Source organism: Podarcis liolepis, assembly GCF_965112155.1.
Source record: "Podarcis liolepis genome assembly, chromosome: 14".
NCBI lineage: Eukaryota > Metazoa > Chordata > Lepidosauria > Squamata > Lacertidae > Podarcis > Podarcis liolepis.
In genome coordinates this window covers 35,830,697-35,851,514 of record NC_139569.1, presented here as the reverse complement: position 1 = coordinate 35,851,514, position 20,818 = coordinate 35,830,697, and the positions used below count along the sequence as shown (strand labels likewise).

At 47.0% G+C, this 20,818-nt stretch overlaps 2 protein-coding genes across 2 annotated transcripts; one reads left to right on the top strand and one right to left on the bottom strand.

Annotated features, from left to right (window-relative positions):
• Positions 1 to 241: 241 nt before the first annotated feature.
• MRPS11 (mitochondrial ribosomal protein S11) lies at positions 242 to 13,798 on the bottom strand. Its single transcript, XM_083475252.1, has 6 exons — positions 13,489 to 13,798; positions 9,493 to 9,609; positions 7,365 to 7,463; positions 5,763 to 5,892; positions 1,937 to 2,002; positions 242 to 557 (listed from the first exon to the last, which is right to left on the bottom strand). Exons 1-6 carry the CDS (start codon positions 13,770 to 13,772, stop codon positions 450 to 452), a joined length of 804 nt encoding a protein of 267 aa, XP_083331378.1. The 5' UTR covers positions 13,773 to 13,798; the 3' UTR covers positions 242 to 449.
• Positions 13,799 to 14,341: 543 nt separating this feature from the next.
• Positions 14,342 to 20,512, top strand: MRPL46 (mitochondrial ribosomal protein L46). Its single transcript, XM_083475251.1, has 4 exons — positions 14,342 to 14,573; positions 17,447 to 17,624; positions 18,946 to 19,119; positions 20,099 to 20,512. Exons 1-4 carry the CDS (start codon positions 14,370 to 14,372, stop codon positions 20,347 to 20,349), a joined length of 807 nt encoding a protein of 268 aa, XP_083331377.1. The 5' UTR covers positions 14,342 to 14,369; the 3' UTR covers positions 20,350 to 20,512.
• Positions 20,513 to 20,818: the final 306 nt, after the last annotated feature.

The window sequence follows — 20,818 nt, the reverse complement described above, 5'->3', positions numbered from 1 at the left end:
GTTTGCTAAAGGTTCTGGGAACTGCACCTCTGAGAAGGGGCAAACTACACTTCCCAGGATTCTTTGGGGGTGAAGCCGTGGGCTTTAAAACGTAGGGATATGACCCCCTGTTTCCTTCACAGAACAGCAAGTGACAAGAGTGGCTTGGTCATCAATCCCTCTTCCTGGGGAATTCCAGAGAGAAAATAGAGTAAAATAAAAATGTGGCAGCCTGAGAAAGGAGACATTTAGAGGCGGCAACTTTAACCTACAGATTTTATAGGCAAGACTTGTTTGGATGATAAAAACAGCCGCTTGCTTGTTCTGTGACTGGGCTAAGCTCAAGGCCATCTCCATTTTGACAGAGGAATGAGGGGCAGGTAGCGCTGCCCCCTCAAGATGGCTACAGGAGGCGCATCAGAAGCACGAGCCCCAAACACAGTCTCTCTTTTCGACTCTCTGCTCCTGGTTCACAGCCTTCGTGCCTTTCGAGGCCGGCAGCCATTGTGTGGGATTGGGGTGTCATCTGTGATGGAAATCACCTCCAAGCCACCCATGGTAAGTCCTTTGATGGCTGCCTGAAAGAGAGATAGAGAGAGGAGTGTTTTTTCCACCCTTCAGACAACACAACATTTAGCTTCCTGCATAGGAAGATGAAGAGAAGCTGACTCAGGCCCCATCGGCACTATACCTTTTAAAAAAGAAACACACTGTGGTTTCCAATTTAGCAATCATGGCTTCCCCTCAAAATTCCGTTTGTTAAAGGTTCTGAGAGTTGCCAGGAGACCCCCCTGCTCCCCTCTCGGAGCTCTAATTCTCAAGAGTTCCCTAGGAACTCAGCTCCGTGAGAAGAAGGAGGCGTCTTAACAACTCTTAACAAACTACACTTCCCAGGGTTCTTTGGGAGGGAAGCCATGATTGTTTAAAGCGGAGTGCTGATTGGGCCTTATATGGAATCAGACCACTTTATTGTCAAAATCAGGCTTTCCAGACCTTCCACCATCCCTGACCACTGGACATACTGCCTGGGGATGATAAGAACTGTAGTCCACAACAGACGGAGGGCATGGGGTTGGGGAATCCTGGGTCTACACACTGACTGGCAGCGGTTCTCCCAGCCTCACTTCCTGCCGGAGTGATACCTATTTATCTACTTGCACTTTGACATGCTTTCAAACTGCTAGGTTAGCAGGAGCAGGGACCGAGCAACGGGAGCTCACCCCGTCGCAGGGATTTGAACCACCGACCTTCTGATCGGCAAGTCCTAGGCTCTGTGGTTTAACCCACAGCGCCACCCGCGTCCCTTACAATACCCCCCCCCAAACCACATTTTAAAGGCTGTAGAATATTAATCAGCTGAAGGCCTGGTTGAAGAGGAATGCTTTTGCCTGGCGCCTAAAGATTTATAAGGAAGGTGCCCCAGGGAGAATGAACAGCAGCTAAGGAGAGATGGGGAGGCTCAGTGGCCAGCAAGTTCAGGCAGAAACAAGACTCCAAATTGAGGCTACTTCCTTTGCCACAGGTCAGTTTCTCAATGGAAAAATTGCTTGACCCTTCATTTCCCAGAGTCACCTATGCATATAAATTAGCAAAGGCACGTTTTAAGGAAAGTTTCACCCTAGAACTGTGTCTTGAGCCATATAAGTTCTTGACAATCCCCACTGGTCCTCACCACCAACTGAAACAATCAGCTAATGTCCGCCCCCCACATTTGTTTCTGCTTCTACCTTTTCATTTTGCATCTCTCCTGCTTTCAAAATGTAAAAGGCTGTGTGTTCCTTGGGGGCAGGGGCAGAGACTTGCCTTCTTCTATTTTGCCACCCTGTCATGTGCCATCTGCACCAACAGCACCCAGGGTGGATTAAAATAGAATGGACTTAAGCTTTTAATGTCCATTAATTTCAATGAGCACAGCAGGACCAACGAGAATCCTCAGTAAGGAAACGCAGGCACTTACCAGGCGGCCAGGTCCTAGGCCTTTCACCACAACTCGGACGTGGGACACACCCTTCGCCGATGCTTTCTGGGTGGGGAAAACAAAGACGTTTTGCACATTTAGCCAAAGAGCCACCCCCATGTTCGGTCTCCACGTTTGCTGTTGTTATTAAACAGTTCTCAAGCACCTGACATTTTCTGAGCGCTGTATATATAAAGACTGTCCCTGACAGCAAGGTCATGCTCTCATAGACACCTCATCAAAGGAAAATGGAACAGGGAGGGAAGAGGAAAGCAAGCTGCTCCTTATCTGGTCAGTGGATGGGGCCAGGTTGGCCTGTGTCTTGCCTGGATGGTTTTTAAGCATCTTCACATTGTGCTTGAGCCAAAAATCAGCCCCCCCCCCCACCGGAGCAGCTTACTAAATCTATACGAAGACAGTCCCTCAGGCTTACAGCAAGAGCATGAGCTTGAGGTGGGCAACCTCCTAGAGACAACCCTTCCTGTTTAGGATCAGTACCTGAAATACTATAATAATAGTATATAATTATTATTATCAACATGCCCCTAGAATACAGTGGCTTGCGAGTAGAGCTCTCTCCATATCAGGAATGATGAAGGGGGAAAATTCTATGGTTGAGGGGGTGGTGGAAAGCAAACAATTTTAGGATTGTTTCTAGTTACAGATAGGTAGCCGTGTTGGTCTGCCATAGTCAAAATAAAAAAAATTCCTTCCAGTAGCACCTTAAAGACCAACTAACTAAGAACTAACTTGGTTGGTCTTTAAGGTGCTACTGGAAGGAATTTTTTTATTAGGATTGTGTCTGTCATTTTGATGGTCATATTTCTTTCTATATATTTATTTACATACTTATTTGCCTTTCCTCCAAAATGCTCAAGGTGCAGTGCTTCGTTCTCCTCCTCCTCTGTTTTAACCTTCCAACAGCCTTGCGAGGTCTGCGAGGCTGAGAGCAAATCTCCCAATGAGCTTTATGACTTTGGTGGGGATTCGAACCCTGGTCACCCGGGTCCGGGTCCAATGCTCTAACCACTACGGCACAATGGATTAATGATTTATTTAGGAAGAATTGGAAGTCAGCAACTGAGCAGCTGCTTGGTGGTGAAGAGGGAGAGAGAGCAGAGTGGCTAGATCTTGACTGCAAGGAAGCTTTTTGGAGTTGCATAAAACTGAGAATCACAACAAATGTGGCTTAGGAAAGCAGCTGCCATCCGAAAGAAGGTTACAACCCTTTTCAGCTTAGGAAAAACGGTGGGTGAGGAGCAACGTGATAAGACAATGGGATGTTGAGAACCAAGTAGATAAGAAGTAGTTCTCCTCCCTCTTTGGTAATGTTACATTCCGGAGCCATTCAACAAAGCAGAACATTGGCAGGAGGAAGGCAAGCGAATCTTTCTTCACACAGTTGAGCTGTGGAACTCACTGCTACAAGAGGCAGGAATTGCCAACACCTCGGATGGCTTTAGAAGAGTAGACAAATTCATGGAGGCTATCGACAGCTAGTAAACCACAATGGCCATGTTGTACCTCCTCTGTCGGAGACCATATTGCCTCTGAGTAAGAGTGGTTGGGTACTGAAGGTGGGAAAAGGGATGACGCCTTCGAAGTTCTGTTTGTGAGCATCCCAGAGGCATCTTGCCGGCCCCTTAGAGGCCAGAATGCTCGACTAGATGGGCCCTTGGCCTGTTCTAAGAAACCACAGACAAGGGAATTACAGTGGTACCTCTGGTTACGTACTTAATTCGTTCCGGAGGTCCGTTCTTAACCTGAAACCATTCTTAACCTGAAGCACGACTTTAGCTAATGGGGCCTCCTGCTGCCGCCGCGCGATTTCTGTTCTCATCCTGAAGCAAAGTTCTTAACCTGAGGTACTATTTCTGGGTTAGCGGAGTCTGTAACCTGAAGTGTATGTAACCTGAAGCGTCTGTAACCCGAGGTACCACTGTATCTTTTTCTAATCTAATGGTGATGGATAGGAAACCGCAGGAAAAGAGCTTTGCAGTTGCAGAGGTACCGACGGGACTTGTGCAAATAGGCTCTAAGTGGTAGTGGTTTCCTCTCTATCAGCCATATTGCGTTAAAGGGAAAAGGGGATTCTGGGAGGAAGGGAACTGTAGGGAATAGGACTGGATGATGCTTCGGGCCCCTTCCAACACTACAGTTCTATGATTCTATGAATTAAGAGGCAAAAAAAGAGAGAAGAAGCAGGCTGCAGACGAGAATTATGGCCTTGTAATGTGAGAGAACTTGCTACATTTGCAAAACTGAAATGTTCCGTTCTAGGGCATTTAATCCTACCACACTGGCGGCGCTGTTCAATGTCTCCTACTTCCAAACTGGCTACTGGCAACTTTCTAGAGAGAATATGGGATGCCCTGAATATAATATGGGAAGGTTGCCATCTAGTGGCTATTTTAGTGGTCTTTTCTTCTACAGCAATACTGTAAAGACAAATCTTAGAAATAAATAATTAGGGTGATAGTCACATGTTTGTCCTACTCAGAGTAAGCCCACTGAATTTAATGAATGTGGCTGACTTAGGCCCATTGATTTCAATGAGCAGGACCAGTGCTCAATATAAGCCACCCGTTTCAGGGCACACTGAACCTTTTCCCTTTATAACGCTCATTCCCGCTTTACGAGCCCACTTAAAACATACACCAACACCCAGAAAGCTGTTAGCAAGACCCTTGGGACACCAGGAACTGACAATACACATCCATCATCTCTGTGCAGAAGCTCTTCACAAGCACTCTGGACTGAACTAGATGTAGGAGAAAACCAATTTCCATCTTGAAAGAATGTGCAAAACTAAATGGGTTAATGAGTCAATCAAGTGAGGGAACGAGCCCCCAAATAAGAAGGGGGCTCTGTTTCAAGGAGAGTGATCCCTGCAGCCCTTTTCTCACTGGCTTTAGTGCTGTACTCAGATATTTCCTTTTACACTATGCAGCCACAAGCCTGGGTTTGCCACTGAACCAACGGCATGTTTTCTATTGCTTGTGCAAACATCTTTGTGATCAAGATCTTGCTGAGAATTGAGGGCTCCAATGTCTTCTGGGTGGAGAGGGGAAGATTTCAATATCAAAATCACAGGTTGACAAGCTAATGGAGGTGGGTTTTTTATTATTATTATCTGCTGGTTACTGGGTGGGAATATTGTTTTGTTTCTTGGAGGCGTGCTGCCAGTGTTTTCTATCACTGTTATTGGGGGGCTGCCCCCCTCATACGTTCCTTCAAACATTAACGTGTTATATGACCCCCTCCTTCCCTTTTTCTACAGTACAATGTACAGTGGTACCTCAGTTTTCAAACGTAATCCGTTCCGGAAGACCGTCCGAGTTTGAAACGGTCAAAACCCCAAAACTCAATAACTGACAGCTAGGCCTCAGGATCTTGCACTCAGCGGAAGCTGTGTTTCCTGTTCGACTTCCGAGGTGTGTTCGAAAACCAAAGCATTTACTTCCGGGTCTATGGTGTTCGAAAACCGAAATGTTCGTCAATGGAGATGTCCGAAAACCGAGGTACCACTGTATTTATGCATATTTTTTTCAATGTCACTTGGAGAATCTTTGGGTGACAAGTGACCAGTAAGTTTAACATCTAATAAAAATACTAGCATATATTTAAATGTGCAAAGAGTTTTGTGGTCATCATCTAGGTGCAGGATGCAAGCGAGGAGCTCTGTGCACACACACTGGGAATCCCAACACACTGGGATTCCCCGCCTGCGTCAAGAAGATCCGTCCAAGCGGGAAAACTGGCCCTCGCCCTTCCCCCTGGGGAAAACCTTTGCCTCCAGGGGTGCCGTGACTTGGATTTCACTCACAGCTGCTACTGCGATCCCCGTGGTCTGTGCTGCAATGGCGGTGGCCTTCCTGGCGCTCTTGAACCCTTCGCTACCGCAGGTTGACAGGGTCAAGGCGACGTTCTCATGCGAGGTGATCAGGATGTGAGTGCTGCAAGGAGGGAAGAGAAGAGGGTATGGTTTCCACACTTCCGTCACGTCACTCCTCGCTTGCCTTTTCTCTAGACTAAAAAATCCCAAATGCTGTAACCTCACAGCGGAAACTGCTCCACCCCCTTTGTCATACACCTGAAGGAGCGTCTCCACCCCCATCGTTCAGCCCAGACACTGAGGTCCAGCTCCGAGGGCCTTCTGGCGGTTCCCTCGCTGCAAGAAGTGAGGTTGCAGGGAACCAGGCAGAGGAGGGCCTTTTCGGTGGTGGCGCCCGCCCTGTGGAGCGCCCTCCAATCAGATGACAAGGAAATAAACAACTATCTGCTTTTCAGAAGACATCTGAAGGCAGCCCTGTTTAGGGAAGTTTTTAATGTTTGATGTTCTATTGTGCTTTTAATTATGTTGGGAGCCGCCCAGAGTGACTGGGGAAACGCATCCAGATGGACGAGGTATAAAAAATAAAATCATTATTAAGTTTAAGGATAAAGAGATACAACAAATACAATAACATCATGAAACACACCGATAAAAATTGTGACCCTCCCTCCCTTCTCTTCCCCAAAGCGTTATGCTTTTACAGAGAGATGGCTGAAGATTGTAAAGACGTTACCAGTCAGCTTTCAGTATGACCGTCATATACTTAACCCTTGAATGTCTGCCAAACAAAGTCATATTCAATAATAACTCCAGTCTCATACATGCTTTAATTTGAGCTGTAATTCAATATCCTTGTAGATTTTTAATATTACAGAGGGCTACAGCCAATGGTTCTAAACATACAGCAAATAATTGGGGGGGAAGGAGATGGGGGCATCCCTCTTTAGTCCTGCTCATGAGTCTCACAGAATTACAGGAATTAGTGCAAACCAGTGCATAATTTTCTTTATATAGAACCTCAAAGGTAAAGGTACCCCTGACTATTAGGTCCAGTCGTGGACAACTCTGGGGTTGCCTGCTCATCTCGCTCTATAGGCCGAGTGAGCCGGTGTTAGTCCGCAGACAACTTCCGGGTCATGCGGCCAGCATGACTAAGCTGCTTCTGGCGAACCAGAGCAGTGCACGGAAACGCCGTTTACCTTCCCACCGGAGTGGTACCTATTTATCTACTTGCACTTTGTACTTTTGAGCTGCTAGGTTGGCAGGAGCAGGGACCGAGCAACGGGAGCTCACACCATTGTGGGGATTTGAACCGCCGACCTTCTGATCGGCAAGCCCTAGGCTCTGTGGTTTACACCACAGTGCCTCCCGCGTCATATAGAACCTTAATGGCATGTATAAACCTAGGCCCCATTTGATATTTTGTTTTGCAAAACGTTGTGTGAAACAATCCACAGTTAAGTCAGGTTGGCTCTCACCTCAGACATTTCCATGTTGTCTTTATTCAGCCCCATCGCTAAAAGGGGACAGATCCCCACCCCAAACTCCACACTTGGGGCAAATCCACCACAGATGGAGAAACTCGCCACTTACTTGTTATATGTAGCTTTGATGTGAGCTATTGGGATCTCTTCAAACTTCTTCCCATCCCACCGCAGAGCGCTCCCTTTCCCTGGTGCCGGAGGGTAAAAGCTGAAAAGTAAAATGGGAAGGGAGAATGTGAAGTTTTGATGCAAAGCTTAACACGGTCTGGGCATTCAGAAAAGAACCTCTGTGCGGCCTGGGGAGGTTTAAGAAGTCTTAACAGCAAACAGTACACTTGGCTTACTCTTGCTTCACCTTGCCCATTCTCCTACCTTTAAGATGCTCAGATTTAGTAAAATTAAATTGGGACTAAGCAGGCATCTCCCCCACCCTAATTTCATTAACTCATTCACGGATGGCTCAGAGGCCCCCTCACTCAGCGTTAGAAATTAGCCAGGCGCCAGGTGCGTTTCTGTGACTGGCATGGGTCCAATTGCGACCTTGTGGAGATCTCTGGATGCCAGATTAGCGACTGACATCTCTATCTGGCTGCAGCCTCCAGCTTTCTTAAACAGGCAAGCAGAAGAGCTTATATATTGCATTTACAGCCCATCTTTTTCTCCAAGGAGTACACCCCCTCCACAGTTAATCCCTGCAATGACCCTGTGAGCTAGGCTAAGAGGCTGTGACTGGCCCCAAGTTACCCTTTGAGCATCATGACTGAGTGGGGATATGAACCCTGATCTCCCAGGTCCTAGTCTGACACTCTAACCACTGAACCATACTGGCTTCCTACAGTACTTCTGTTACGGGGCAGCTATATAAATCACGTAGGTTAAAAAAATTTATAGGGAAAGCAAAATGTCACTTAGAGAAGGATCTCAAATATTTTCCTTGAAGCTTGAATTTGTTTTATTCTCGGTTGGTTTATTTGACGTTTTAATGTGCTGTAAACTGCTTTGAGATTTTTCCTGTAAGCTGCACCTGCAAATTAGCCACACCTTTAAAATTCAAGGTGGTGGTGGTGGAGACAATATCCAAATATGAGCCAGCTATTTTATTTTTCTTTACCTGAAGATGCAACAAAAAAGAAAAGAAAAAAAGGGCAGGAAATCTAGGGGAGGGACCGTAACTCAGACGTAAGGTGTCTGCCCTGCATGCAGAAGTCCCCAAGTTCAATTCCCGATATCTCCAGGTAGGGCCAGAAACACCCCTTGCATGAGATCCTGGAAGTCAGTGCAGACAATACTGAGCTAAATGGACCAATGCTCTGAATTGGTATAAGGATCCTATAGGTACCATCCCTCAGTGTGGTTTTGTATCACACTGCAAAGTTCAGAGGCTTGGCAGTACAGTGACACCTGAAGCCAAATCAGAGTGAGGGCAGTCCTCCTAGCCCTCACTCTGTCTTTAAACGTAAAGGGACCCCTGACCATTAGGTCCAGTCGTGACCGACTCTGGGGTTGCGGCGCTCATCTCGCTTTATTGGCTGAGGGAGCTGGTGTGCAGCTTCCGGGTCATGTGGCCAGCATGACTAAACCGCTTCTGGCAAACCAGAGCAGTGCACAGAAACGCCGTTTACCTTCCCGCCGGAGCGGTACCTATTTCTCTACTTGCACTTTGACGTGCTTTCAAACTGCTAGGTGGGCAGGAGTTGGGACTGAACAACGGGAGCTCACCCTGTCGCGGGGATTCGAACCGCCGACCTTCTGATTGGCAAGCCCTTGGCTCAGTGGTTTAACCCACAGCGCCACCCGCGTCCCTTCACTCTGTCTTTGCATGGACACAAAAGAAGAACAGGCACACAGCAGGAGTGAAGTCACTGCCAGGACCACAAACACTGGGTGAAGGAGGAGAGGGGTGTGTGCAAACTGGGACCTCCTGGGTGCACACTGGCTCTCTCCCCGAAGTTCAGTTGAAACATGTGAGACTAAGCTGCAAACAAAACAATTTCAAAGCATTTCACACAATTCTAAAGGCTGTTTGCAACCACAGGCAGAAAGATGCAACTCCAGAAGAGCCGAGATCAATAAGCGATCTTCTGGAAAGGGACTCCAGAAATCTGTTTTCAAATTTCCTATGGTTTCTGCGTGTTCCTTAAGGTGGTCCCTTTGGGTCACAGGATACTGGGCCCTCTGAATGTCACAACAGCAGTGCCTCATGCCTTTTTTCGAAACCGCACAAAACGACACCTCACCTGAAGTCGCTGTTGTTCGCAGCTTCTGCCTCTTCTTCAGCAGCTGGGCTGGCGGAATCCCCAGTTTGCCCTTGAAGTCTCTGGATACTTGTCTGCACACCGCGAGACAGGGTAACCCTGCAGTTGCCATAAGGAGAGAGAAGCCGGAGGTTGCAGCTTAGCAGAGCTAGAGCAGTGACTGAAAAAACAACAACACAGTAGGCTGATGGAGTTTTTAAAATTAATTTTCAGGACTGGCCAATCAAATTCCACCTGCTGATAGTCACTCGATTTAAAGGACGGGGGCACTTTTAAAAGGCAAAATTTGTACCTGCAACAAAAATGTTGCAGTGCAGAGTGTTCCTTTTCAGGGTGCCCAGCTATGCCTTTCCAGGATGTTCCCCCTTCTAGGTTCCCTTCTGTTCCATCTCCTCTAGCCCCCCCTCTCTTTCCCCTACCCCTGAGTATTCTGTGACTACCAAGCAATCTCCCTCCTTCCACAAGTTATTTTGTACTTCTGAAGCTCACTCAATTTCGCCAAAGCATCCTTCCCGAGTGTGGATACTGCCATTTTGTCTATGCAGGAGGCCACAGTGGGAGGGTTCAAGTCCCGCAATTGCGCTCACTGGGTAGCCTAAGCCCATCACACTCTCTTGTGGCGTGAAGAAAGGAAATAGATGGATTTTTGCTCCCCTCCTCCTAATTGCATAATACTAGAGCCTAGGGACCGCCCAGCGAAGCTGAATGTTGGATAATTCAGGACAGAAAGGCATGAAGTACTTCTGCATGCAGCACTGGGCTAAACTCTGGGACTCGCTCCCACAAGATGCAGTGAAGCCTCCGAATACCAGTTGCTGCTGGAAATCACAAGTGGGGAGAGCGATGCCACACTCAAGTCCTGCTTCTGAACTTCCTACAGGCATCTGGGGGGCTACTGTGAGAATCGGATTCTGGATTTGATAGCTGTCTTGGTCCAATTGAGCAGGAAAGTACTTGTAAATGATCTACCATGCAGGGCGGTTGTGAGAATAAAACAAGGAGTGAGGGTAAGAGAAGAAAACTCACATATACTGCCCTGAACGATTTGGAGGATGCTTAAGGGTTTGTTCTTGTTTTTTAAAAGTAGTAAATAAATCAACAATTGGTCCACATAGAGAGAAAATATATAGATCAAAGCCTCACTGTTGATTTTCAATCTGACCCACCTCACAAGGCTTCCCCCCCCAAAAAAAGTGTTTTTCAAAAGGCCATCAGAATTGTTTGATACATTTGCAAGACATTTACGATTGTCATTCCAGCGCACCAAAAGAGGGAATTAAAAACCAGAGAACACTTGAAATACTAGTCAAGAATAATAAAAAGGGCAATCAGTTGTGTATTTTAACACCCACTCATTGAAAACACCTTCTTAATTCAAGGATGCCTCGAATGAATGGGATGGGGGTGGGGGGGAACCCATGCATTGTCACTTCAATAGAAAGAGGGCCATTTTCACTGCACGTCTGTATTGCTACTTCAACAGCATATGTTATGAAGAGCGTATACAATTAAGAATATCATCCACAAAAGAAGTTCATTTGCAGACCTTGTCCAACCACGCAACATTGTGCAACCACTCCTAGCAATTAATTAAACGGGCTCATCTATAACCTTGCTGAACAGGATGGAGAGGAAGAGATTGCTATCGCTTCAGCAGATTGCAAGCGTTTCCATGTGAACCAACGGCCTTGCTGCAATAGCCACCAATTCCTGTGGCATCAGAAGAGCTGGGAGGAGTCTAAAAAACAAACCAACAAAAAAACCAACCAATGCCTCTCACAGCTCTGGGGACTTTAAAATATTTGATTGGGTTTAATAGTATTTTTTAACCTGCTGGTAAGTGCAATGGTGCCCTCACAAAGAGTACAGCGGAGTTGAGTGCTTAATAAAAAGTTGCAGCAGAAGAATAGGAGAATCTGCTCCGGAGATGCAAGCGATGGATGGATATCAATTAAAGGCAGCCATGAAGGGGAAGGTGTTCAAAAGGCCTCCCAAGTGCCACAGCTGAAGGGGAAAGTCCATGATTGTTTCAGGACCCTTGCTGAGTAGCGCCCATCTCCTTTGATCACCATCCTAAAAGGCAGGCACTGAAGAAGCACCCTTGGAAGATCTCAAGTGTATGGGCAGGTTTATATAGGTCAAAGTGGTCCTTCACAAGACCTGGGTTGTAATACCTTCATCCCCGGTCTACCTATCTACACAACAAAACAGTATTAGTGGTTCTGTCACCTTTTCCCCAACTCACGAGAAATTTGGTAGCATCTGGAAGGGAAAGAGGTGTGTCTGAAATACTACAGTGGTACCTCGGGTTAAGTACTTAACCTGAAACTGTTCTTAACCTGATGCACCACTTTAGCTAATGGGGCCTCCTGCTGCCGCCGCGTGGCCGGAGCACGATTTCTGTTCTCATCCTGAAGCAAAGTTCTTAACCCGAGGTACTATTTCTGGGTTAGCGGAGTCTGTAACCTGAAGCGTATGTAACCCGAGGTACCACTGTACTGAACTACAGACAATTCTCAGCTTATGCAAAGGCTGTGTTCCAAGGATATCACGTAAAGCTAAACTTGTGTATAGCTGGAACACATTGGATGCAATGGGGGCGGGGATTGCCAAAGTCGTCCCCCCCCTCCAGATGCCTGCCCCCTTTTGCCCCTTTTATTTTTGCCAAGCACATAAAGCTGAATGTGCAGAAGTTGTGAGTTACCAGCCATCCCTAACTTGGTGCCCTCCAGATGTTTTGGACTGCAACTGCTGGCTGGGGCTGATGGCAGTTGTAGTTCATCTGGAGGGCACCAAGTTGGAGGAAGTTGGTAATGACACCCACCCTGTGGAACACCCTCTCATCAGATGTCAAAGAAACTAACAACTATCTGACATTTGGAAGACATCTGGATGCAGCCCTGTTTAGGGAAGTTTTTAATGACTGATGTTTTAATGTATTTTTAATCTTTTGTTGGAAGCCGCCCAGAGTGGCTGGGGAAACCCAACCAGATGAGTGGGGTATAAATAATAATAATAAAGTTGTATGAACATATGAATCTGCTATGTATCCAACACGGTCATCTGGGATAACCTGGTGGAAGTAGTGTTCCCACTGACCAGGTTTTCAGACCATAAGAGCCCCATCTAGCCCAGTTTCTCTCAGTGTCTTTGAAATGCTGTGTGCTACTGCCAGTAGTTCCAGACAGGCTGGGGTAAGGAGCATTTTCCCAAACCTGCTACCTAGGATGTTTTTAATGGAAGATGTCTGAGACTGAACCTGGGACTTTCTGCAGTGCTCTCCCCACACAGATCTATGGGTCCATCCTTTAACTGAATCACTTTACTCTCTCAGTCAGGCTGATAAAGCCCAAAGGAGGCTCTCATCCCGTGTTCTTGAGATAAACACATTATTGTACTAAAGCAGAGGGGGCCCCACGGCTTCTGAACCGGGGAGCAGTGCCCAAAGTGACTGCGGTGGTGGTACTCAGCTATTTCTGGTGGGCCACAAACCCAGACTAAAAGTCGCCTCTCAAGATCCCTGCTTGAGAGATTGCACACGAGCGACTGGGTGGAGGTCACTGAGCAAGGCCGAGTAGGGATTCGAACCCGGATCTTCCCAAGTCTTATTCCGCCACTTTTTCCCACTAGCTTGTGCATCCACGATACTGCAAATCGTTAATAGAATCACCGGGTACAGACGTCCCCCAGCATGGGTGAAAGCTCCACCGGTTGGATTTCTGCCTTCCCTGCAAATTTTAAAGGCAGAAGAGCTCTGAAGGGAGACAAACCGCCTGGCACCCCCAACAGCAGCCTGCCCAGTGATGGCAGATGCTCCACCTGTTGGATTTCTGCCTTACCTACTGACTTCAAAGGCAGAAGGGCCTTGAAGGGAGACAAGCCGCCTGGCATCCCCAACAGCAGCCCTCCCAAACTGAAGCTCCAGAGCTTTCCACCCGCCCAACCCAGCCCTTTCCACCCCGGCCTGCGATTTCTTACCCCGAGCCGCCCCCCAAAAGCCCTCGCCGGGCAAGCGCCAACCAAGGAATCATGATCCTTCCCCGCCACCGTCTGGATCCCTCACGCCGGGCACCGCGAAGCTCTGGCAGGGCGGTAGGGGCGGAGCTACAGCGGAAAGCTCTTCTCGCGGTTATAGGTGATAGCAAAATGGCGGCGCCCTCTATACGTACAGAGCCTCTGCTTACGACTAATCCTAAAATGGCGGCGTCCAGGTCTGGAGAAAGCGTGGGCGGAGAGACGTACGGCGCCCAGGCCTCGACCATGGTGCGTTGTCGCCCCCTGTTAACCAGCAATGGAAACTAGAGACGGATTTCAACCATGGAGATGGGAATTTCCTAGAGCGACAGAACGTAAACGTAACGAAAAGTCATAAATATATTAACGAAGAGTGATCATATCATTGTTCGGACACGGGTCCATTTACGTGGGAAAATTTATTTTAAGTTCTTTTACCTTCTTGTGAGTCGTATTGAGACTTTATTGTGTGTGTGAAAAACGACACAAATAATAGTAATTTTAAGAACCATTCGAAAAATAAAGCAGGGGCAGCTGTTATGGTGAGTGTCAGACTAGGACTTGGGAGGTGAGGGTTCAAATCCTCATTCGCCCATGAAGCTCAGAGTGTGACCTTGGGCCAGTCACTGCCTGTTCAGCTTAACCTACCTCGCAGGGCTGTTGTGAAAATAAGATAAGGAGAGGGCGTTGCACTTCTTGGCGGAAAGGCTAAATAACTGTCATTATAAATGGGAAAATGAAATAAATAAAAGACAGTCCTTTATCGCCGGCAGCGTGTAACTCTTCATTCCTACCTCTAAGGTCGGGTTGCCGCCGCGGTGAATTGTGGTCCGGCGGTGACAAACATGGCGGTGCCCTTCGCCAGGGTGCTGCTGAACGGGGCTGCGGCGAACTGGCCGAGCCGCGCTTGTTGGAGGGGCCTTTCCGGCGGCTCCGCGGCAGCCGGGCCGAAATGGAGGCTTTTCGGAGCGCTTTGCTTGCAAAGGCCGCCCAGAGTCAGTCAGGAGATGAGTCCGGAGGAGAAAGAAATGACGGAGCTGCTGCAGCAGGTGAAAGAGGCAGAGGGGCGCATGCGCACATCGGGTGGCGGGAGCAGGGTGTTGAATTGGAAAGGGGAGCCTCAGAGTGGCCCATGCAATATTTTGTTGTTTATAAAAATTTATATGTGTGTGTGTGTGTGTATTTGTATATGTATAGTGTGTGTGTGTGTGTGTGTGTGTGTGTGTGTGTGTACAGTGTGTGTGTGTGTGTGTATACACACACACACACACACACAACAAAAATAAAAGCTATGTATATTTATATATAACTTTTAATTTTGTAAACCACAAATTGCCAGCCCAATCTCCCCTCCATTCGAAACCATATAAAGTATTTTGCTGGATCAGACTGATAAAACTGCAATCCTAATCCCATTTACCTGAGAGTGTAGAATCACAGAACGGTAGAGCTGGAAGGATATCTGGCGCCATCTAGTCCAACCCCCAGCAATGCGGGAATTTCAACAAGTTAGTTGGACTTACTTTTGAGTAGGCATGGCTTGGTTTGCAGCCCAAAGCAGTGATGTGGAACCTGCGATTGTTGGGACTCCCATCCCGGATTTCCCTAGCTATTGTGGCCAGTTGTTGGGGGTGATGGGAGCTGAGAGTCCAGTAATATCTGGAGGAACCACAGGTACCCTCTTGCTGCTTTAGGCTGAATCAGCTTTGCTCAGAAGCAAATACAGTTAAGTTCAGCGGGGGGGTTCTCCTACCCTCACTGGCTGATGGAGTTGGAGTTGAATTACAGTGGTGCCCCGCAAGACGAATGCCTCGCAAGACGGAAAACTCGCTAGACGAAAGAGTTTTCCGTTTTGGAGGTGCTTTGCAAAACGAATCTCCTATGGGCTTGCTTCGCAAGACGAAAATGTCTTGCGAGTTCCTGCGGTTTCCCCCCCTCCCCCCTTTTTCTAAGCCGCTTATGAGCTGATCTGATAAGCCGATAAAAGCCGCTAATAGCGCTAATCTGCTAATCCGTCAATGGGCTTGCTTCACAAGATGAAAAAACTGCTAGACGAAGAGAATCACAGAACGGATTCTTTTCGTCTTGCAAGGCACCACTGTACATCTGGAGGGTCAAATGAGCACCCTTCCTTCCTCTCCCAGTCAGCAGCTTCCCAGATTTCTCTGAGACAGTTACTTGGATGTCTGCTTGCACGCAGTTGAAGACAGCAGTAATCTCCTGGTTTGTCCCTCCAACCCAGTAACTGGTGTTCACATGCAGTGGTCTGATGTTCGGAATTTAGAGGTCCCATTATCTTTATCTAAAAGTTAATATGGAAAATTATTATACCACGTCAAAGGAATTATGCATTTATTTACTCTACTGTTTTATAACTGTCCTATAATCTTCAAACGAAGGGTGATATACAAATTTAATTTAAAAAATCATAAAAAAATAAAGGTGGCACTCCAGTATTGCCTACTCTTAAAAAGACAGCAGCTATCCAGGGTCTTGGGCAGAGTACCACCGTTTAAAAATTAAAAAATCTGTTGTTTTCCTGCCTGGGACTTCTTTGGGAAGAAAAGTAGAACAGAAATTTAACCAATTAGGGCTATATTCCTATTTAACTCAGAGTAGACCCAATAGAAATCAATGGGCATGATTAAGTTGAGACCATTAGATTCAATGGGTATATTCTGTATACAGTGGTACCTCTGGTTACATACGCTTCAGGTTACATACGCTTCAGGTTACAGACTCTGCTACCTTGGGTTAAGAACTTTGCTTCAGGATGAGAACAGAAATTGTGCTGTGGCGGCGCGGCGGCAGCAGGAGTCCCCATTAGCTAAAGTGGTGCTTCAGGTTAAGAACAGTTTCAGGTTAAGAACGGACCTCTGGAACGAATTAAGTACTTAACCAGAGGTATTACTGTAGTTGGGTATAGCCTTAATTCAGGTGTGGAAAACTCCAGATACTGCTGAACTACAGTTCCCACCAACCCTGCCCATTGGCCATGCTTGCTGGGACCGATGGGAGCTGTAGTTCCACAATGTCTGGAGAACCAAAGGTTCCCACATATACCTTAAATACATAAGAGGAAGTGGAGGATAAATCTACAAACAATTATCATGAGATTCAGTGGAGCGAGAAAGATGCTCTGAAAGGCAGAGACTTGAGCTGAGTCAAATTAAGTCCTTGGTGAGTGAATGCAGATAGTGAAGGGGAGGATGAAGCTGCACAGATGGGGCTCCCAAGGGGCTGGTGATTTCTAGTGTCTGTTCTTCCATGTTGTTCCAGCAGCTGGAAGCAGCTGCTAGTATGGGAGGAGGAGGACAGAGCAGATCCTGCCTGCTTTCTGCATGATTGTTTCTGAAAGCCACTCCAGAATTGCTTTCATCGTGCGGCAGAGCTCAGTTTAGCGAGATATGAATAAGGGCTGGATGTCTGAGGAAGGGGAGGTGAAATAAAGATTTTGTGTGCCGGCAGCAGTTCTGAGGCATGTAAGCCTTGTGTTTGGAGGGCCTTTGGCTGATAGCAGCAAGGCTAAAAAACCTCAGCGTAACAAATAATACATCTAATCTTTGTAAGAGGTAATTTTCACAATTACCACTCAAGGGACAAAGTGTTTTTTTTGGGGGGGGGTGTTGACTGAGGTTACCTGGATTCTGTTCAACATGCTACATCTTGTGTTACTGGTGTTGTATCTTGCATGCTGAAATAAAAAATCTCTTTCTTGCTCATCTTGGAACATGTGGCCCTCCAGATGTTGCTGGACAGCTTCCCCCATAATCTCGGACCGTTTGCCATACTTGATGAGAGTGGGAGAACCACAAATTCCCCAACCTCGTCTTAAACAATGCAGCACTCAGGAAAATGATTTGCAGAAGCCTGCTGGCTGGGCTCTGGATCGGACAGTTTTCTATTTATTTTGCTTTGTCAGGTCGAGATGGAGAAAAGCCTCTATTCAGACCACGAACTCCGCCGCTTTGCAGAGGAGGAGCGTCTGCGGAGGAAAAAAGACGATGACGACGCTGGGCAGGAGATCGTGCTGATTCAAGATGTGGAAGACTTGTGGGAACAGAAATTCCGGAAGTTCAATCCTGCCCCTCGGATAACAGGTTCAAGCCCATGCTTCCTCCACCTACCTCATTGAGGTGTTGTTGGGCAGCGGTAGGGGAGCCTCCAGTCTGAAGGCCAGACTTGGCCCATGAGGACTCCCCCTTTGGCTTGGCAGGGAATTTTCCTTAAGCTGCAGCCACCTCCCCCCTAACATATGTCAACTGAAAGTGAGCTCTGAGTTGTTACTTTGCTGGAGCAAGACTTGTTTCAACTGATGGGCAGGACAGGAGCATATTGCTCCAGTAGCACCAACTGGCATGCATTGAAACTGCTACTAAAACAGAGGTGGGAAGACCAGTGGTTTAGCAGCAGTTTCAGTGCACACCACTTGGTTGCTACAGGAGCAGCAAAGCCGCTTGTGTGCAGTTTCTGGGTGCCCATTTTTGGGTGCTTGGGAAGCTCTGTGCAATGGACTTCTGTGCAAGGGGGCTGGAAGAGGCCACATGTCAATTAGCCAATGGCATAAGGACATCAGATGGCTGGCAGGTGGGTTGCCTTGCCCATCTGATGGCACGATGACAAGGTGATTGACAGGTGTTTTGTCCCACTCACCTGTCCAAAGTGGGCTCATGGGGTGGGGCCTTTTGATCGGCAAGTCCTAGGCTCTGTGGTTTAACCCACAGCGCCACCTGCGTCCCAACTGAGCCCATGTTACTCATTGCTAATAATCAGATGTGGCATAAGAACCAACGTGGTCATGATTCCTCCACTTGTTCACCTGGAGGCAATTCCTGTTAGCCACAGGCAGCTAGGCAAGTGGCTATTTGCAACCCTCCGTTGAGCATCCAGCTGCCCACTCTTCAATTAGAAGTGGAATGCTCACATTCAAGCTCTCTGTTCGAAACAAACAGTGTTAAATTTGGCTAAATCCAACTTCTCTGCCTTAAATGATTTTGTGAATTGAGCAGGAGAAAGAAGGGCAGTTTACTTTCAGAGGTAGACGTTGCCAAAAGGTCACGCACTTCAGAATCTGTGCACCCCCCTGCAGGTATTTTTGTCTGATCCCTACAAACTAAAAGCCAATTTTAATAAGTCTAATAAGATTAGACACTGAACTACTTCAATGACCTTTTTTAAAATAAAAAGAGAGGTGGGGGGGAATACGCAATTCTGCTTGTCACCCGAAGGTGCAAAATATGATGTATGCTGTTCAGGTTGCAAGCGGCGTCCAAACTCTTCCTAGCGTGTTGTCTAGGCAACCTGAACTGAGTGTTGCTACTTGACATGGTTTCATGTGGCCTTTTCAGCAAAGACTTCTGGGAATCCCATTCATCACTGGCTGGCTGAATTCCTTTGACTCGTGGCTTCTTTCTTTGGCAGAGGCTGACAAGAAAAATGACCGGACATCTTTGAACAGGAAGTTAGACCAGAACCTTCTGCTCCTGGTTAAGCAGAAGCTTGGTGACCAAGACATTTGGCTCTTGCCTCAAACAGAGTGGCAAGAAGGGGAGACTCTGCGAGCCACAGCAGAACGGGCCTTAGCCTCTCTCTCAGGTCAGTGATTAAGGTGTGCGTATTTGAAACATTCTCACAAGCTTCCCCTGTTGATTGGTATCTCTATTTCCCTTTCCTTTCTCTGTATCCTCCCTCGTGTCTTATTTATCACAATTTATTGGTAGATTGCAAGCCCCTTGGGACAGGGAACTTGTTACCAATCTTATCTCTTAAATTAATGCTGGGCCCAGTGGGGGTTTGCGGGGGGAGAGAGAGCAATAAACTTTATAGAGAAGGGAGGTTCCAGACCAATTTTCCCAAAGTGTTTTATATTATCCGCTGGGGGGGTGGCACTAGAACAATCCACGGGGGCGGTAGTAGCCTCGGGTGCAATTGGGGGGTGTTGGATAAAAATAAGGGGGCAGTGGAAGCATAAGGAAAGAAGAAAATTTTGAAAAGCCGTTTGGAAGTGTTTCATCTTTTGTGTAATGATGCTTACCGGTGTAACATAGAGTTAAATGTTACTATGCTTGATTTTCATAAATAATTTTATAATTTCAAGCTTCAAGCTTGTCTTTATTTACAGCATCTTTACTATGTTGTAGGACGTAGGTAGAAATAAAGATACATAAAATAACACATGTTATTCTGTTCCTGTTTTTCTGTTTCTGTTATTCTGTTTCTGTTTGTTTGCTTAAAGAAAGTAGATTTCCAGGGGGGCGCTGAGTAATATATTTTTTTTTCCTGAAAAAAATATATAGTAGGCCAAATAAGTCTGGGAAACTCTGCCCCAGGCAGTTTGTGGATCTTGTGTGTGAAGCACTTTCAGCATGCTGTACAACTGCTAAATATTATTCAGCATATGTGAGGCAGTTGGTGCCAGGGTCTATATATTCCAGCCAAAGACAGGCACCTTAAAATGGGGTGTAGGGGCAAAATTATTCATCACCAGGTATATTCTGCTGTCTCTGTATCACCTGATCTTACAAATATGTTTCCTCCCTTGTTTCTTTTCCTGCCTGACTCCTGAACCTCCAAGGAACCCACATGGAGGCCAAGTTCCTAGGCAATGCACCATGCGGCTTTTACAAGTACAAGTTCCCCAAGGCAGCCCAGACAGAAGACGGCACAGGAGCCAAGGTCTTCTTCTTCAAAGCCCTCCTACAGGGCAGCCACTTGCCCTTGGCCAATGAGAAAGTGGACTATGTCTGGGTCAGCAAAGGGGAGCTGGCGGACTACTTGAAACCCAAGTACCACTCCCAGGTTGCTCGCTTTCTTGTGGACTTGTGAGTGCCGGAGATGGTGTCTTTATCCCTGTGCCAAGATTACTGCCTTGGGTGAAGAATTTGTTCAGTGTTTGTTTCACGTTTGCAGAGCCGTGTTTGGCCCTGGACAAGGATCCCATTTGTTTGTGTATTTTCCTCTTCGCTAAATAAAAGAGTCCAAGAATCAACGAATCTGTCCTATGTTTAAGCTGTGTGCTCTTAAACACACACACCTCCTGGCAAGGCTAGCACAGCACAATAGAGAGTACAGACAGCTGTCTCATGTAGAAGAATTAGAGAGGCTTTAGGTTAATTGAGAAAACCCTCTTGGGGTAAAGCAGCCTTTCTCCTTTGGGCATCACAGTCTCAAGTGTGGTACCTGTTACATGTACACACACACACACACACACACACACACTCACTCACTCACTGATTGCTGTCACTTATATGTGAATGGGGTGAAAGCCGCTTCCTTTTTGCACAGTTCTGTATGG